At 37.9% G+C, this 16,436-nt stretch overlaps 4 protein-coding genes across 5 annotated transcripts; all 4 read right to left on the bottom strand.

The window, feature by feature from the left end:
• Nucleotides 1-493: 493 nt before the first annotated feature.
• Nucleotides 494-5,805, bottom strand: LOC103341365 (adenylate kinase family protein). 2 transcript variants are annotated; one of them, XR_001678305.2, is made up of 19 exons: nt 5,487-5,805; nt 5,276-5,377; nt 5,007-5,135; nt 4,780-4,914; nt 4,342-4,488; nt 3,987-4,061; nt 3,788-3,881; nt 3,541-3,569; nt 3,322-3,450; nt 2,710-2,745; nt 2,564-2,644; nt 2,336-2,474; nt 1,895-1,974; nt 1,713-1,800; nt 1,390-1,419; nt 1,206-1,315; nt 968-1,105; nt 813-842; nt 494-725 (listed from the first exon to the last, which is right to left on the bottom strand). XR_001678305.2 is itself a non-coding variant. In XM_008244878.3 (19 exons), exons 1-19 carry the CDS (start codon nt 5,673-5,675, stop codon nt 701-703), a joined length of 1,764 nt encoding a protein of 587 aa, XP_008243100.3. In that variant the 5' UTR covers nt 5,676-5,798; the 3' UTR covers nt 494-700. The 2 variants fall into 2 exon arrangements, 1 of the variants encoding a protein (XP_008243100.3); XM_008244878.3 differs by having other exon boundaries at nt 1,713-1,778; nt 5,487-5,798.
• Nucleotides 5,806-6,422: 617 nt separating this feature from the next.
• On the bottom strand, nt 6,423-9,309 carry LOC103341192 (Endomembrane protein 70 protein family). Its single transcript, XM_008244670.2, has 2 exons — nt 8,952-9,309; nt 6,423-8,733 (listed from the first exon to the last, which is right to left on the bottom strand). The coding sequence occupies exon 2, from the start codon at nt 8,710-8,712 to the stop codon at nt 6,739-6,741; it is 1,974 nt and encodes a 657-aa protein (XP_008242892.1). The 5' UTR covers nt 8,713-8,733; nt 8,952-9,309; the 3' UTR covers nt 6,423-6,738.
• Nucleotides 9,310-10,701: 1,392 nt separating this feature from the next.
• LOC148914483 (uncharacterized) lies at nt 10,702-11,266 on the bottom strand. Its single transcript, XM_089042626.1, has one exon. The coding sequence runs from the start codon at nt 11,264-11,266 to the stop codon at nt 10,892-10,894; it is 375 nt and encodes a 124-aa protein (XP_088898752.1). The 3' UTR covers nt 10,702-10,891.
• LOC103341193 (uncharacterized) lies at nt 10,702-15,379 on the bottom strand. Its single transcript, XM_008244671.2, has 8 exons — nt 15,076-15,379; nt 14,577-14,707; nt 13,408-14,362; nt 12,842-12,933; nt 12,447-12,521; nt 11,943-12,004; nt 11,808-11,877; nt 10,702-11,635 (listed from the first exon to the last, which is right to left on the bottom strand). Exons 1-8 carry the CDS (start codon nt 15,245-15,247, stop codon nt 11,423-11,425), a joined length of 1,770 nt encoding a protein of 589 aa, XP_008242893.2. The 5' UTR covers nt 15,248-15,379; the 3' UTR covers nt 10,702-11,422.
• Between the last annotated feature and the right edge of the window lie 1,057 nt (nt 15,380-16,436).

The following is a 16,436-nucleotide window of genomic DNA, read 5'->3' as shown; positions in this document are numbered from 1 at the left end:
AAGTTAGGCTTAGGATAGATGAACTTCCCAATGTGAAGGGTATCTTTTCTCAATATAAACAAGTAAATAAAACAAGGGTTTAAAAAGACAAGTCACAGCAACTAATTCAAGGCTGAGTGAGTGGATTCTACAAACATCAAGATGATTGTACAATTTGTCATCTCAGTCTTATCAACAAATATCAAGAAAAGAAAAAGCCAAACCATCTCAGTTTTCTTGTTTATTGATTACGTTTACCATTTTGATTATGAATCGAAAAGAAATGAGAGAGAGGTTAGGCATATGAGGTTGCGTGCTGCGGTGATCCTATCTTGTTGTCCAACTAACCTAGTTGGTGACTTTTCGTGGATCAACTACTAATTCCACAACAAAGTCACACTAATTTATTTAATATTAAATTTATTAGATACTAATAATCAGAAAGGTTGAATTGTGTGTGATTTTTCTGCGGTTCTCTCTTATCCTCAAATGCATTCATAACAATAAACAGAAATTTCTCAACCAGATCATTTCATTGGAAAGGTTTGATTACATTTTGTTTCTCTTCTCTATATACCCCTGCTTTAAGCTTCCATGATGCCTAGAAGCAAACTCCCCAATTTACTGACAGAAAGCATCTTAAAAGGTGTAGGATTCATCCTTGTTGGCTAATATACTCACATGTGATGCAGACTACATATATACTTCTTTTAGTTTCCACTCAAAATATACCACTTAAGAATCCCCTGCAATTTGAAAAGGAAAGAAATAGTTAAAATAGCATACCAGAGCGTTGTGGCTACAAACACTTCTGTAAGTTGAAGGTTTCTTACCAGAATCCCAAGGCTTTCTTACTCTCATTTCTGCAAAAGTTGATTGAGATGGAATCATTCAGTCAGGGAAGCGCTGGTCTATCAATTTTAGGGAATGAAACAAAGATAAGGGCAGGTGTTTTCATGAAAACAAATGATCCTTAGTGAGAATTTACCTAGGCTTTCCTTCGAAAGCATCATTCACTTCATCGGTACTTGGCTTTTCAGGAAATGTAGACAAGATAACATACTTCTCTTTCCCAGAAGGGTCATCCACCCTCTTGTACAGTTCGTAACGATATGGATAAGACATCCTAAGACATGAGGTGAAAAGTGTTGAGTACACTTACAAATGTCAATGTTCATAACATTTCAGGCATGGCATAGTGGAGTAGCAAGTGACACTAAGCTTACCTGAGAGCACCCATAATTGGATATTGGGTTCCTGCATAATAGAGAAGCCGAAAGAAATAGCAATTTTCGAATGATGAAGCATACTCCAATCTCTTGTCGCGCCCCATGGTCTTTAAAAGGAAACACAGTCAAGAAATTGATTGGTTTCTATCAAGTTAATTGAAGTCTCTAGTTCTTAACTTACTTGCATGATTCCACTCGAAGCAGGCAAATCCTGAAATTTAAAAAACTCTATCAATATATCCACTTAAAAACAAGAAATTGCATAGTGTTGCTTAAGGTTTTCTGCAAATGCATAATGTGATACCAGAAAAGACCCTAGATCGGTCAGTGTACTACTCATAAGCCATAACTTCAAAGTGAAACAATTTCATGGTTTTAAATTAGATTTCCTTTACAAAGTTTTAAGGAAAGGGAATAAATGTGGATAAGAATTACTTGGACACGTGGATATCACATAACTATAACTGCAAATCATTTCATCAAGATGTAGCATAGAAACTAAACCTTGAGCCTGGGATTGATAAGAATTACTGGTCGGTCCCCAGCAGCATCGGTCATAGCTCTTAGATCCTGTAAATTTAATAAAAGGGCTCTGAATAACAACAGATAGGTAGAAATAAAGCATGTCAAGTACAATTGCTCTCTCCAACTATAATAGTGGAACATTCAATCATCAAGATGCTTACATCGATAATACAATTCCCAACGGCATTTTGAGGAGCTACTAAGATAAACAGGTCATCTTGCTCATCTACCTCTTTGCCACCTGCACTTGCCAAAAGAGAGACTAAGGGTATGGATATCATAATCATGTTCTGTTGAACTTTTCTTTCTTTCTTTTATTTTTTTATTTTTTTGTAAGGAAATTCTATAGAACATATGTGAAACAAAAAAAGGAGGAGAATTTTCATGTTAAGTGGAGCAACTAGAAGACAAGGACTGAATCTCCAATGCACCAATCATTGATGTGGAGAAGAGTTGTGTTAATGAGTTATACACATCATCACGAATTCATAATGGAAGAAGCATTATTCCAAATGTCTCAAGGCATTTGGAGGACCAATATCTAGAGATGCAGTAAAATGAACATCAACTGTCGAGCTGACAAATGCATGACATTTCTGTACCTATAGAACCAATATTGATAAACGTCCCCATAGCCTCATATTCACCCCAGTCCATGAACTCCAAGATTTTTCGAGTACCAGCAAGCTGTAATGGCATTCCAGCAAGAGCGCCTTCCCCCATAGAGCCTTGAACACAAACCTGACAAGCAAAATTTTGGATGACTCCTGGAAGAGCTTACATTATCGTTGGCCACTAATCTAAATCAGTAGCAACCAGGACTAAATTACCTTGACATGTTTCCCATCATCGGCAAATGAAAGAGCAAGAGATCGAACAAGTTCCATTAAGGTACCTATTCGATAAACATCCTGTGCATCATAAGATATGGTTAACTCCAAACAGATTTAGGAATACTAAGGTAAATGTCCCTTACCATTTCTGGGTTCAGCTCTGGAATATTAATCTCCACCTGCCAATTTTCAAAGACTGATTAAGATAAATAATAGACTTATCGAAACGGAAGATGATAGTAAAATAAGACTGAAAATGAATTTGTGTAACATAGTGGATGATGTCTCCGGATTAACCAGACCCCTAAGTCCTAACTGACATAATTGTAATCCCCTGTTTACCAAGGTTATTTGATGTCAGTCAAGGGATCCCAAGAACTACAGCATCTCGCCTGACAGTGCAGTGGCCAAAAAGAAATAAAATGCCCAAGAAAGAGACAATATGGTAAGGCTACGAGTTTGTCCACTGCTCCAAAACTATATTAGATGATATGTTCTAAGTTCTAAGTAGGAAGACAAATTTCGTCTTTCTAAAGTAAGAATAATTCTCTATGATAAATGGTTGAGAATGTACAGGAGCATCTCACAACCCAGCTTGAAAATAGGTTACAAAATCAACAGAGATTTGTATATGTAACAAGCACAGTTCACCTTGGTACTTGAAGTTGCCTTAACATGCCTTACCAGGCCCAATGGTTAATATCCATGATCACCTATGCATTATAATTTATAAGTAGAAATGACCAATAAGAAACCTTTAGTCGAGTTCTTCCATCATTTATTGCTCTTTGGGTGGCCTGCAGCACATCCTCATAGAAATATTTCCTGATGTCTCTAGAATGTGGAATGTTATTCAATTTAGTAGGAATTCCCCTCCAGTTATCCTGTAAAATTTCAAAAGAAAAATTGGAAAGGAACTATAACAAATTATTTATCTGGATTAAAGATGACTGATTCTATAACTAAACATATACCTGGACTGAAGTTGACTGATTTGATTTCCCTGGAAAATGGAAAATTCTTAAAATCATCATGCACAGTAATTTAGAAAACTCATTTAGGAACAAGTAACGTCAACAAAAATAGATTTAAGACTCTCTTACAAAATCAATGGAGAAAAAATTTGCACACATTCTGAGAGAAACTCAGCTCCATATAAGTATTAATCACTTAAGTTAGGACAAACTCATATAATGAGCTTCAGATCCTGAACAGACTTACCTAATTTCATCTTCGTTTCTTTATCTTTCTGCACTTGTGACAATATAGAGTCTATTACTTCAAAAACTACTTCCTTAGGATGGTTCCCATCGATCTGTGGTTTCAAGAGCTTTAGTATAAAACATGAAGTCCTCTACACAGATTCATATAAAGAAACCGGAAAAGGAAAAATGATAACACTATATCACTAAACACTCACCTTTTTCATTATGTGGGAGTAAGTGGTTGAGATTGCATCAGCATTTTGCTTGTATATTTCAAGGCGTGACTTCACCTAAATGGAAAACGGAATGAAGTCAAAAGCTTCTGAGGCCCTATTTGATGGAATTCACCTAATCTGAACTTAGTATATCCTATATCCTTTCATACTATACTATACACATCCTAATGGATTTTATCTGCTCCAAAGTATTGCCATATCACATATAAAGGAAGAATGGACAAAATATCAAGTTACATGTGCATATTAGAAAATCAATTACAAGTTACATACGTTTACGAGAAATCACTTGGAATAACAATGTAGGACAGAAATTCATGATGTCAAACCATACCTTTTCCTCGGTGTCATCAGGACGGGTAATAAGTCTTGCTTTAATTTCCTCAGTCTCTGGAGGGAAACTTTTGAGATGGTAAATCTTCCCTGTAACTGGGTCTAGCCTTCTTCCAATACATCTGTCGATTAGAATTTCATCAGGAACCTGAGTATTAAGAAATAACGACTATGTAAAGATCAATTCTGTTTGTACAAAGCTTGTATGGATGCAATTGAGATGACTAAGGGGAAAAACTTCTTAAAAATACACGTGCATGAAACTACTTCTTTTCAGCAAAGTTATAATTTCCTTCCCAAATGTCACTCACCAAAAGACACCCAACCGTATTTGTCAAAACTAAGATATTATGAGCTGGAATTAAATGAAACAGCTAACATACATCATAAGGAATTCAGTAGAAGTAGAAAGCTTCCATTCTATACAAGACTCACATACATCTAATACAATGTAAACATCTGGTATTATCTTTAAACTTTGCAGGCTTTGTGCTTGGTTAAAACTTCGGGGGTAGCCATCTAGAAGCCACCCGTTTTCCTTTGCATCTTCCCGTGATAATCGTGCTGTGACCATCTACAAAGCAAGTGTTTTCGATACAATTACCAACTATTTGATAAGGGAAACTTACATCATGTAAGATTTTGAGTCATGAGTTGATAGAATACCGCAGTCACGACTTCATCAGGGACCAGACGGCCAGCATTCATGAACTCTTTGGCTTTATTTCCAATTTCTGTCCCAGATGACACTTCAGCTCTTAGAAGGTCCCCCGTTGATATGTGTACTAATCCAAACTAAAGAACCAAGAGAAAGAAAGAACTCATCAGTCATAGAAAACGGGCTATCCATTCCAAACACACACACCAGGCCCTTCTATATATAAACTTAACTCATAAACAATGAACAAGTAACTTATATCTATTAAAATGGTTACCTTGCGGACAATCAATTCACACTGAGTTCCTTTGCCTGATGCCGGTGCACCGGATATCATCACCTTCAGAGGCTCTTTTAAAGAACAGTTGAGTTTCAGTCCCTGTCAAAAACAGAACAGAAAGTGTACAATTAATATTCTTGTTTAATTTTTTTAAAAAAATTGACATCAAGCACAAGGTTCATATCTGTTTTTTTTTCTTTTCTTATACATTGGATTTGTAGGTAATCCTCAAATGGGCATTGTTGTAGAGTGGCAGAGAGCAGAGACGATTAGAAGATGGTTCAAGCGATACAGAGGAAGAAGAAAAAGAAGAAGAAGAGGGAAAAGGAGAAAAAGGAAACAGAGAGGGAGAATATAAACTGGAGGAGTGAACTGGAGAGAGTGAGGTGGGCAACATTCTTCTGCTCTCACTGTGTATGAAAGACAGAGAGAGAGAGGAGAGAGAGTTTTGGGTAGAAGTTTAAGCAATGGGGTAAAGGCAGGCCAACAAGTTTAAGCGGCTGATGCTAACGGAAAAACGGACACCACGAGTTATGTTTTCTCTATTGGAAAGGCTGTCTTTTTGGTGGCTTTTGACAGTTTTGTCCTGCTGGCCATTTATATGATAGGGGCCTCTCTCCTTTGGGAGGCAAGGCAAGGCAAGGCCTGTGCTATTTGCCTTGCGTTTTTTGTTGAAGATCGAGGCTTTGTAACCGAGGGAAGCCCTCTCTTCAATTAGAAAGAACAGCTAGCTGTTGTTGGTATCTCTACAAAAAAGTCTGAATTTTGGGATCATCACTTCATTTTCTTCTATTTCAATTTTGTTTAATCGGTTCTTATGAAATATCATTAAGCTAATATTTTTTTTTTTTTAAAAAAAAAACACTTCCTCATGTCGATTTATTCTTCCTACTCATGCATTGGCTATAACTGGTTAGAACTTCAGTTGGTTTATCGTTGTATCTGTGTCCTCCATAGTTGAACATGTTTAATGGAAAAATAAAAAATTGCACTATGATGCAGCAACTTGGCCATCAAGGGTCCACCAGTACTGAGACATTGGTGCTCTAATTCATACAAATAGCCTGGCAGATATGCGCCCAGGGAAGAAAAATCAGATAAAAGAAGCATGACATGAACAAAACCACTAGAATGCCACAAAATGTAGAAATAATAATAAACAGCTTTTGCATTCTAAAAACCATATAAACCAATCGAGTACAGAACGATACGACTCTCCTATCCGCCAGAATGCAAATAAACTTCGGTATCAAAGCTATAACCCATGATGTCCGTCTATTAAAGAATTTAGCAAAACTGGACGAATTATTGTTATTAAAATGAACTAAGTTCCCTAACACAACAAAATGAAAAAGTAACACATGATAGAGCACATCTGTAGAGTTTGCATTCTTTCTTCCCTTAATGATATCATTCACTGCTACTCTTTAAAGTGCCAATCTTTGAGTCGCTAAAGTTCTTCAGTCCAGCTTCACCGAAGAGAACAGGTAGTGCACAAACCAGAATGACGAAAGGAATCCAACTGTGCCTGTTGCAAGCATGATGGCCACCACCATGAAGAGCGAGTACCCCAAGTAAAGCGTGGCTGAGACAGGTCCACTTAGGCTCTTAAGATCAAATACAAGGTAGTTTATGGAGTACAAGAAAATGTAAATGGCAACCGAACCAGAAGCAAAGAAGGACTTCCACCACCATTTCCAGTCCTCCACACAAAGATGCATGTAGGTTAGAACTAGAGAAACCTCAGCACAAACCACAACAAGAAGGATCAATACGATGAAGAGAAACCCAAACACATAATAAACACGGCCCATCCAAATGCTAGACATGATAAAGAAGAGCTCAATGAATAGGGTGCCAAACGGAAGAGTGCCAGCCCCAAGAACCAACAGCCAGGATGGGTATTTCTGTGCTGGGATTTCTCTAGGAATCTGATTGGTTCGTACTGGGTACTCAATGTGAGGTGCCTTGGCCCCAAGGTATCCACCAATGAGGGTAAGGGGAACAGAGATGCAGAACCAGAGCAAAAGGAGAATAACAAATAGAGAAAATGGAATGGCTCCTGTGCTGTGACTACCCCACAATAGGAAATTCAGAGTGGTCAGAATCAAAAAGGCAATTCCAGGGAAGAAACAAGCAACCTTCCATGAGACTGAAACCCATCCCTTGTGATCTCCACAACCAATTGTCCTCCAAAGACGAACGGCAACATAACCAGCTGCAATACCAAGGATCATATAGAAAAATAGCATACCTGTAATAAGTGTCCCTCGAGAAGCTGGTGACATGAACCCAAGAGCAGCAAACAATATGGTCACCACTGCCATCCCGAGGATCTGAACCCCATCACCAACCATTATACACAACAGGGAAGCATTGCTTGGAGCACGGAAAACATCTCCAACAACAAGCTTCCAGCCAGACAACTCCTCATTCATCTGTGCTTGAGCCTCTTTGTCAAGCTCTTCATAACGAGTAAGATCCCTCCGAACAGTCCTCAAGAAGATCACAAGGACAATACCAGCAAGGAAAGTGATCACCATCAGAGAATTGAGAATAGAGAACCAATGGACTTTGGATCCCTCCATCTTCAAATAAGCATCCCACCGCGAGGGCCACTTGATGTCACTCTCCTCAAATTCAACCTCATATGTGAAGACAATTGGCTGCTTTTCATTAACGGGCATTGCCACAGTGGTGGGATCACATTTAATAGGAGCAGGGTACTTTTCATACATTTTCGACTTCTTCACAGAGTCTGCATTATGCATGAAACTGCAAGGTATCACCTCAAATCCTACAATAATATACCCGGGCACATCTGAATCTGATTTGGCAACTGTTGGGATGACCTCCGCCCCATCACCAGTACCCATCACACGTGCTACATTGGGTTCCTCGTACTTATGAACAAGTACCTTGAACTTCAAATGATTAAACACATAGTACACATCCTTAACCTTAATTCCTACTGGATACCCAGTCCACCGCAACACAAAGCCCTCCTTCTTGGTATACCGGATCGCAGGTAAATTATCGAGAATCAAATTGACCTGATACATCTCATCAATCCTCTTCTTCAAGAGATTAAACTGATCTCCCGACAATGGACCCGTGTGACACAAGAAGATCTCAGACTCATTGGTGTGCATCTTAAACTGATATGGAGAGTTCTCAATGCGGTCTCCCATGAGGAGCTCACCGAGATTCTCAGCACTGTCCTTAACCCCATCTTGGGGCTGACAAAAGGGCAAACTGTAATAGCTAAAGGGTATTTCTGTATCAATGGAGGTCAGAGAGTTCACTTTCACCCCTAAGGTGTCCCCGACAACGTGCTTGTGAGGGTAACTACCGGGAAGGTACCACCCATATCCCGATTGAAATATCAAGAAAATGGTCAGAACCCAGGTCCTAAGTCGATGAGAAAATTCCATTCTTCAAGGTTTGTGTCAGATCTGGGAGACCCAAAAGAGAAAATGAGCAAAATTAAACCAAAATTTAGCAGTCTCTATATGGGTTTTCAAATTCAAGGAAGATTCAGTTACAAAATCTAATCAGACTATAACAGCCACAGCATTAAAGATCCAGCAATAACCATACAAATAGCAAAATAACTTGTTTTGTTTCTTTTTCTTTTTCTTTTTCTTTCAAATGAAGTGAGGATCTAACTGACCTTTAGCAGAGTGTCAGACATGGACAACCCAGAGAAGACGTCTCTACGTGAAGCAGCAGAGATCTTCGAGCTCCGGAAATCTGCTGGGTTTGGGATTTTAGGAAGGAAAAGGCCAAATAGGAGTGAGGATTGGGGCGCAATGCAAATAGCCAATCAATATATGGTTGGTCTTTCTTCGAGAGAGCGCCACTGTTTTGGCCTTTTTACTATATGGATCCTAAATGCCCCTACACAATGTCTGAAATGCCAGATCTGATCTCGCCTCAAGTCGCATTTTCATTGATTCGTGTCCTTTTCCGAGAATTGCTATTTTGCCTAATTGCCTGCCTGGAGGCTGGATCAGACTTTTTATTTTATTAATTATTTAAGAACGTTGTTGGTAAGTCATTAACACGGCATTTAAAGAGTACAAGAATAAAATAAAAGAAAAAAACCATTTTCATAAATTTTGGGATGAAACACGTCATTGTGTGGTGTTGATATAAATTGTGGTTTTTCTTTTTCTTTTCGTGTCATAAAAGTTTAGTGAAGTTATTCATAAGCTTAACATTAGCACTACAACATATACCATCAAATCATCTTGAAATATGCTACGATCAGTCGTCTACACATAAATATTAATAAAATTTAATAAGTTTTCGGAACTACGCAATTTCTTTCTTTACATAACACTCATTGTACGTGAGTATATATCTTTTATTAGTCGCTATTATATTCATGATAGTATCTATTTCCCTATTATCATCATAATATGCTATAACATCCCCTTTTTACTCCTTAATCAAGCATGCTTTTTGACTAACTTTTAGTGAGTTGGAATCAATTTGAAAAAAAAGCAAGATGCCAAACTGCCAAACTTTGATTTCAATTAGAAGCTTAAGGGGAAGAATTCTAAAACAATTACATGTATTAGTATTACCATCTGTCAGGAAGTCACGGCGGAAGATCTTATTTAACCTTTTTTTTTTTTTTTTCCCATAAGTCGCTTCATATTGACTTCTTCAATCACTATTTTTACACGATATAAAATGCGTATCTCTGCCGTCTATCCATTGTTTAATTTTTAATTTTTGAGACAGTGGATCAAATTATTTTTAATCTGGCAAGATGGAAAGTAAAGACAAATAAGGCTCAAGATCGAACAATATAGCAAGTATATCTTAAATGATTCCAGTAATCACACATTAACATACGATTCACGACTATGATAAACCCCCATAAGTATTTGAGCTCGCTGGTTTAATAATTTTTCTTCTTTTTAATTGAATTTGAAAGTAAGATGCAATACATAAAAGTTCAAATTCTATTTGAGACTGCTTATGAGAAAAAAGCTGTCTGAAAAGGCGTTTGGCAGAAAATCTTATTACTAAGAATAGCAAAATAGTGATATTTCCATTGCAATCTGAAAGAGCTAAAAACAACTTTCTATTTGCATTCAGCAGAAAATATTTAAAATATTTCTTTCACTTTGAACTGCCTTTAAAGGGCAAAAGACTTCCCCGTTGATCGGAGATAGCAGAACAATGATATCTCAGTTGCAAGTAAGTATTTCTCTTTAAAAGGCTGGTGTTGTATTTGTGATTGAATCACCTTCCAATGTTTAACACATTCTTCCCTCACATTTTGTCAAATTAGAAAGCGGATGTTCTTCCATGACCATGTTTATATCTCACAAGACAAGCCCATGTGACCTTGATTTATTAACTTTGCTGCAAATTGCAACAAGGCTTCAAAATCACGAATAAAGACGGAACGAAACCGAGCACGTTTTCTTTTCAATGATAAAAGTAGAACGTACAGACAGATCTCTGGTGTGAGTATAAGACAACTAAGTTAACATAATGGTAAAACATGTATGTGCAGAATTAGCAGAACTACAAGAAAACGAAATTGAAATTGAAATTAAAATTAGCATAGCAATTTAAGCAACACATAATATCTTAACCTGAGGCACCTAATCCCCTCGATTTTGGTAGCCTGACTGCAGCCAGAGGGTTGACGATGCCTTGTGAATCTTTCCCCAAACCCATGCCTTCAACAAAACCCATCTTTGCCATCATCTTTGATCCAAATCCTTTGGTATGTTTTTCAAAAGATCCAACTTTCTGAGGTTGAGAAACTCTTTGAGATTGAGCTTTGTTTTTCACTGGATTACTCTTTACTGGGGTGTTATTTACTGGAAGGTCAACGGTGTTGGAAAATTCCACACCCAACCCAAGTGATTTAGGCCGTTGGATCACTTCAATGGGCGCTGCCATACCTTGTCCATCTTTTCCTAATCCACCACCTTCAATAAATCCCATTTTAGCCAACATTTTTGATCCAAAACCCTTAGTGTGTACCTCAAACGAATGAAACTCAGCTGCACTTCAACAACATCCTTATTTTTAGAACTTGGGTCTACTGAATCAACAGTTGTGCTCTCAGTCGCTGATTGCATCACACCACTTGACACAAATGATACCGGTTGATTAGGCATATGAATCCATTTTTCCACCAAGTTTCTGTTCATAGGCTCTGCCACTGCCACGCTTGGCTGCGATCTTCGGTGTCTTTCTTTGAGTGTAATGTTTAGATTCTGGTGGCTTTAAATCAATTCCTTTTCCAATTTTCTTTGACCTGCTTTTGTCTCCACGGGGCTCAACAACAGAAAAATCAGCATCCTCCATGTCAGCTCCAATCAGCTGAAATACAGAAAATAATCATTCAATTTTGCTGCACAGATATATATAGGATCCAAGCATATAGTGACACAATTCAAAGCAGAACCAGAAAGGCAATGAGAAACAAATAAAATATGAATAAAAAAGAGCCAGACCAGGCAACACGTAATTATAACTATGAAATCTAATGAACCTTTTCAAGACGAAGTCTATCACTTGCTGATGGCATGCCTGTGTGCTGTGTCCGCATCACTGTTACAAATCTGGGAAAAGAAAAAACATCAATACCATGTTTTCCTTTTGTAGAAAACAAAAGGAAATTATGTACCTCTTCTTGCCAGATCCTTGGCAGGAACTCCTCAGGCGATAAATTGCTGCTAATCGTTGCACCTAAAATATCAAAAGCACTATCCATCAAAGAAAGAATTTGATGGACACTCCTTCAAGGGATTTTTAAGCACACTCAAAAATGGCTACAGAACTTAGGTTAAACCCTAACTTTCATTTGTTATATTGCGGTCAAGAATCTGAGACATGGTAACAAAAATTTAGGCTTCAAGCTTACAAGAAATCTCTAAATTTCAATGCTTTGGCATGAGTTTTGCGTCTCTGTGTGTGTGTGTGTGTGTGTGAGAGAGAGAGAGAGAGAGAGAGAGAGAGAGAGAGAGAGAGTTAAACCAATTTCAATTTCAACAAAAGTTACAAAATTAAGCACCTCAAACAATATTCCACTAAATAAAATTCCTAGATGAACCATGCGAGCAAAAGTGCAAAAATTGAGACTGCAAGGATTTACAAATTGCAACTTAAAAGATAAATTAAAATTATGTACCTGGCCACAATCCCGGGAATGCATAGGTTGAAAAGAAAACATATCCACTCCATCCAAAACAATCTGCTCTATTTTCTACAATAGAAAGAACAAAGCTGTAAGATAGTGTGTGATTGCTAGAATGAATAACAAAAATGAAATTTTGAGAGGAATGAAATAGAATCAAAATAAGGAACATAGAGAGTTAAAAATCACCAATGAATGTAATTGGTACCATCCAAGGTTCATTCCCGTTAACTGGACACTACCTAAGTTCTTTCAGAGAGTCAAATGTTTAGAACCAGCGTGGACAGCTCTATTTATATTCACAATCTAACTAAAACGCATTACACCATATATACTACATGAGTATAACTGGGTACACATCTTCACTGAAAAAAAAATAAAAAATTTACCAAATTGATTTGCTCAAGATCAAGACCTCGCCGTAGCATTCTCTCCCTACGCTTCACAGCAATCATTTCTTTACGATGTTTCTTTTTCGTACCTGAACGGAAAGTTAGAACAATAAATAGTATGAGGCGAAAGCATGAAGGACAATCCACCAAAAAAATTACAACGTTTCTTTTTCGTACCTGAATGCAAAGTTAGAACAATAAATAGTATGAGGAAAAAGCATGAAGGAAAATCCACCAAAAAAATTACAATATCATAGAGGAATCCTGTCTCTGATGCACAAAAGGTCCTCAGACATTTATTACCCCAAGGTTGGTGAGCAAATTTTCCCACACAGTCAATTCAATGGAGATCCTAACTATCTACTTTTTATCAAATTCCATCTCAAAAAGGATACTAGGACTGCTAGAAATTATGGAATATAAGAGCAAATGTCAGAGACATATTAACTTGGCGCTCAAAGAGAGCCATATCACATCCCCTTCATGGAAGAGACGCATGTTAACCAAGTTAAATATATGAAAGCAAAACTTATAGAGATAAGCATATCTTAGCAATCTTATACCAGGAAAATGTCTTGAGAATTTACTCCTTTGAGCTTCTGAAGGCCAAGATTGAGGAAACCTAGCGACGGGCTTCTTTTTTGCAAAAACAGTTCTCGGATCCTTTACAAGCATTATGTCATCTATAGCCAAAGACTTAGCATGTCTTTCCGTCACATTGTATTTCTTCTGTGAATGGACCTTCCTCCTACCATATTCTCTAGATGCATCCTGAAGAGCAATTCCGCCCAACTTCTGTAAAGTCTCATCAAAGCCACTCCTCAAAGAGCTATGCTTATCTGGATTATCCAATTCCTGTCCTACCAACCATTTGGAACTTAAAATGCTGTCACTCCCTCCAATTCCCTCTAAATAATCTTCTGCAACCTCATCATCTATATCTGAATCACTATCAGACGTGTCTTCAGAATCTTCACTTTCAGAGGATCCAAGTATTCCTCCTGGCTCAGAAGAGCCTGAGCTTCCTTCATACGGCGAGTCTCCATTTTCATCTTCTTCACTTTCTTCATCAGAAATATCTTGGGTGTATAATTTCATGCCTCCAATTGACAAAAATCCTGAGTTTTTCATAGGAGACATGTTTGTTGGCAGCTCTTCAGCCATCTCATCGCCAACTTCACAATCCATCCCTTCATTGACATCCATGTCTTTCTCAGAAGACAACGAATCAAAACATGAATCTTCCGGCTCTTCCATTTGCTTTGACGAAGCTTCAATGCCACTTGCAGTTCCCTCAAGTTCATCATAGAACCCCAAGCCTCTATGAGAGCTTTCACCTAACACAAAACTTGAACCGTATTGATATGTAAATTCCACTTCGTGGGGACTTGAAGCTACTGTCTGGTCCACATGAGCTACAATTTGGGTATTCTTGAAATCAACTAAAACCAAAGGGCAGGACTCGTCCATACTTTTACCTACATCATTGCCCTCGTGTAGTCCTGGAAGCAAACCCTCCTGTTCACCATCAAAGCATATCAAAACCAAGTCCATTAAAAAAAAAATTGAAAGACAGGAAAATCAGTTTCAATCTCATAACAGTCTCCCTCTAAACACAAATTTAGCTCGTTTGCTCTCTGACATTGCTGAGGTTGCATCCTGACAGCTAAAAATGTATTTAACAAGATAAACTGTGAAAGAAATGTTTAAAAGAAGAAGAAATAGGACACACCTGACGTTCAACGGAAGGGTACTGATATCCTATAGCATTAACATTAGATTTCCGAGACTCACTTTTAGAACCAGAAGCTACTTTTGCTCCCGATTTTGAGGCAAATTTGTTATTCGAACTCGGATTTTTCCCTGAAATTCAAAACCAAAACGAAATCCAAAACAGAAGCACAGAGGAAATCGAATCAGAACAAATGGAAAAATAGAAGCAATTACAAGTCCAATCTCTTAAATCCCTGTTTGGTCGCTCAGAAAAATTTAGGAAACAACAAAAACGAATAATAAAAAAACTAAGAACTTTTTCCAATCTGGGACGGTAATATGAAATCAATTCTTACCCAGTTCATCAAAACAAACAAATTTTGGCTATCTGATGTAAGAATCTTCAGTTCAATATAGGTTAAAAATGAATCAAAACTTTCATTTTCCATCTCACTTTCCTCTATTTTCCCGGGAATCAATTAGCAAAGTATGATCATTGATAGAGATAAAGGAAGGACCTCGAAGAGAGGTTTGAGGGGATGACCAATCAGATAAAACACCACCATCCACAAACAGAGCTCCTCGAGCATTGGATTTTGATGAAGATAACGATGATGTTCTTCTGCTGCTCCAAGTTACTTTGTTGTTATCATTGGTGTTGGGTCTTCTTCTTCCTCTTCCTCCCGCCATAGCTGCGCGTTTTGCCTCCACAGAGAAACGGAAACTCAGATGATATATGACCAGTTGGAGCTTTGGATACACAGAGAAGGGTCTTCTGGATCTCTATAGTCGCAGTGAAAGCCCATGCGTACGGTTCTATCTGGACCGTTGAGGAGATCAAACCAGTCGATGACTTGTAGAATCATGCAGTAGAATATGCTTAGCAGAATCCATGAGGCCTGCCTGAAAAATGGTCCAATCTTACCGGCAAGGTAAAAAGGTCCGAGCCCAAATTAAAGTGGGCCTGTACTGACTAATTCAATTTGCGAACCGTTCTTGGATTTAGCGGCTGCAATCTTCTCCTGTACGGGTTGGCCCGAAGCAGTACTCGGCTTTTTCTTTGCCCTTAATTTATTTATTTTTTTATTAAACACACACACACAACTAAAATTGAAGTATATTATTATTGTTTTTTTTCTCATATAAGCGATAATCTAAACAACTCTAACTTAATTAAATTTACAAAGAAAGAGGCGGCAAACTATCCTCGCCAAACTATAACTATATTGTTATTAGGCATGTATCTCATCCGATCATGCTGCCATAATGGGCAGTGGACCATAGCCCAGCTAAATAGATGCAAAGGCGTTTATACGTACCACAAAATTGGTAGTTGATTGATGATGAGGTGTAAAAGAAAAATGGGTCTTCTCCTCCCTTTGATTTGATAATTAGTTGGTTATTAGTTTGTTAATATTGCATGTACGTTTTATGTGACTTGTTGTGGTTGCCAATTAATGGTGTAAAGACTAATGATGAGCAGAGGCGGTTGGATGGAGAAAACCGATGAATTAAATGGACGTGTACTCCAAGTGGGGCATTACCAGATTCATATTGGCACGGCAGGGCAGATATTGACATTGGTACTATATATTTTTATAAATTTATTATTACATGATAAGACGGCCCAAAAACCTCCCCTCTACAAATACAATGTTTGCCAACTTTATTAACTCCAAAGTTTTTTTCACTAGGCTGACTGACTGACTGACAGGTGGGGTGGCAACTTCAATCTGCAATCAGTGTTCAATGTTGACTTTGCTAGCCACTGGGGTGTTTATTTTGACGCGTCTAATTTGTAGGTTCGGCAGGCCCAATTACTCTTAACCATTTTTTGTCCTGCAGTAAATGTAAATTGCATTGACTCACTGGAGCCCCT

This window comes from Prunus mume, linkage group LG8 (assembly GCF_029339155.1).
Source record: "Prunus mume cultivar Tortuosa linkage group LG8, ASM2933915v1, whole genome shotgun sequence".
Lineage (NCBI taxonomy): Eukaryota > Viridiplantae > Streptophyta > Magnoliopsida > Rosales > Rosaceae > Prunus > Prunus mume.
The sequence above is the reverse complement of the archived record's forward strand: the minus strand, read 5'-3'. Positions and strand labels throughout refer to the sequence as shown.

Coding starts and splice junctions, on each gene's coding strand:
- LOC103341365 (XM_008244878.3), bottom strand. CDS start 5,675: ATGTTGCCCACCTCACTCTCTCCAGTTCACTCCTCCAGTTTATATTCT. Junction 3,882..3,986: donor ACTCCCACATAATGAAAAAG/GTGAGTGTTTAG, acceptor TTGAAACCACAG/ATCGATGGGAACCATCCTAA. Junction 2,475..2,563: donor ATGATGGGAAACATGTCAAG/GTAATTTAGTCC, acceptor TTTGCTTGTCAG/GTTTGTGTTCAAGGCTCTAT.
- LOC103341192 (XM_008244670.2), bottom strand. CDS start 8,712: ATGGAATTTTCTCATCGACTTAGGACCTGGGTTCTGACCATTTTCTTG.
- LOC148914483 (XM_089042626.1), bottom strand. CDS start 11,266: ATGTTGGCTAAAATGGGATTTATTGAAGGTGGTGGATTAGGAAAAGAT.
- LOC103341193 (XM_008244671.2), bottom strand. CDS start 15,247: ATGGCGGGAGGAAGAGGAAGAAGAAGACCCAACACCAATGATAACAAC. Junction 14,708..15,075: donor CCCTCAAACCTCTCTTCGAG/GTCCTTCCTTTA, acceptor TTTGAATTTCAG/GGAAAAATCCGAGTTCGAAT. Junction 11,878..11,942: donor CAAGGATCTGGCAAGAAGAG/GTACATAATTTC, acceptor TTCTTTTCCCAG/ATTTGTAACAGTGATGCGGA.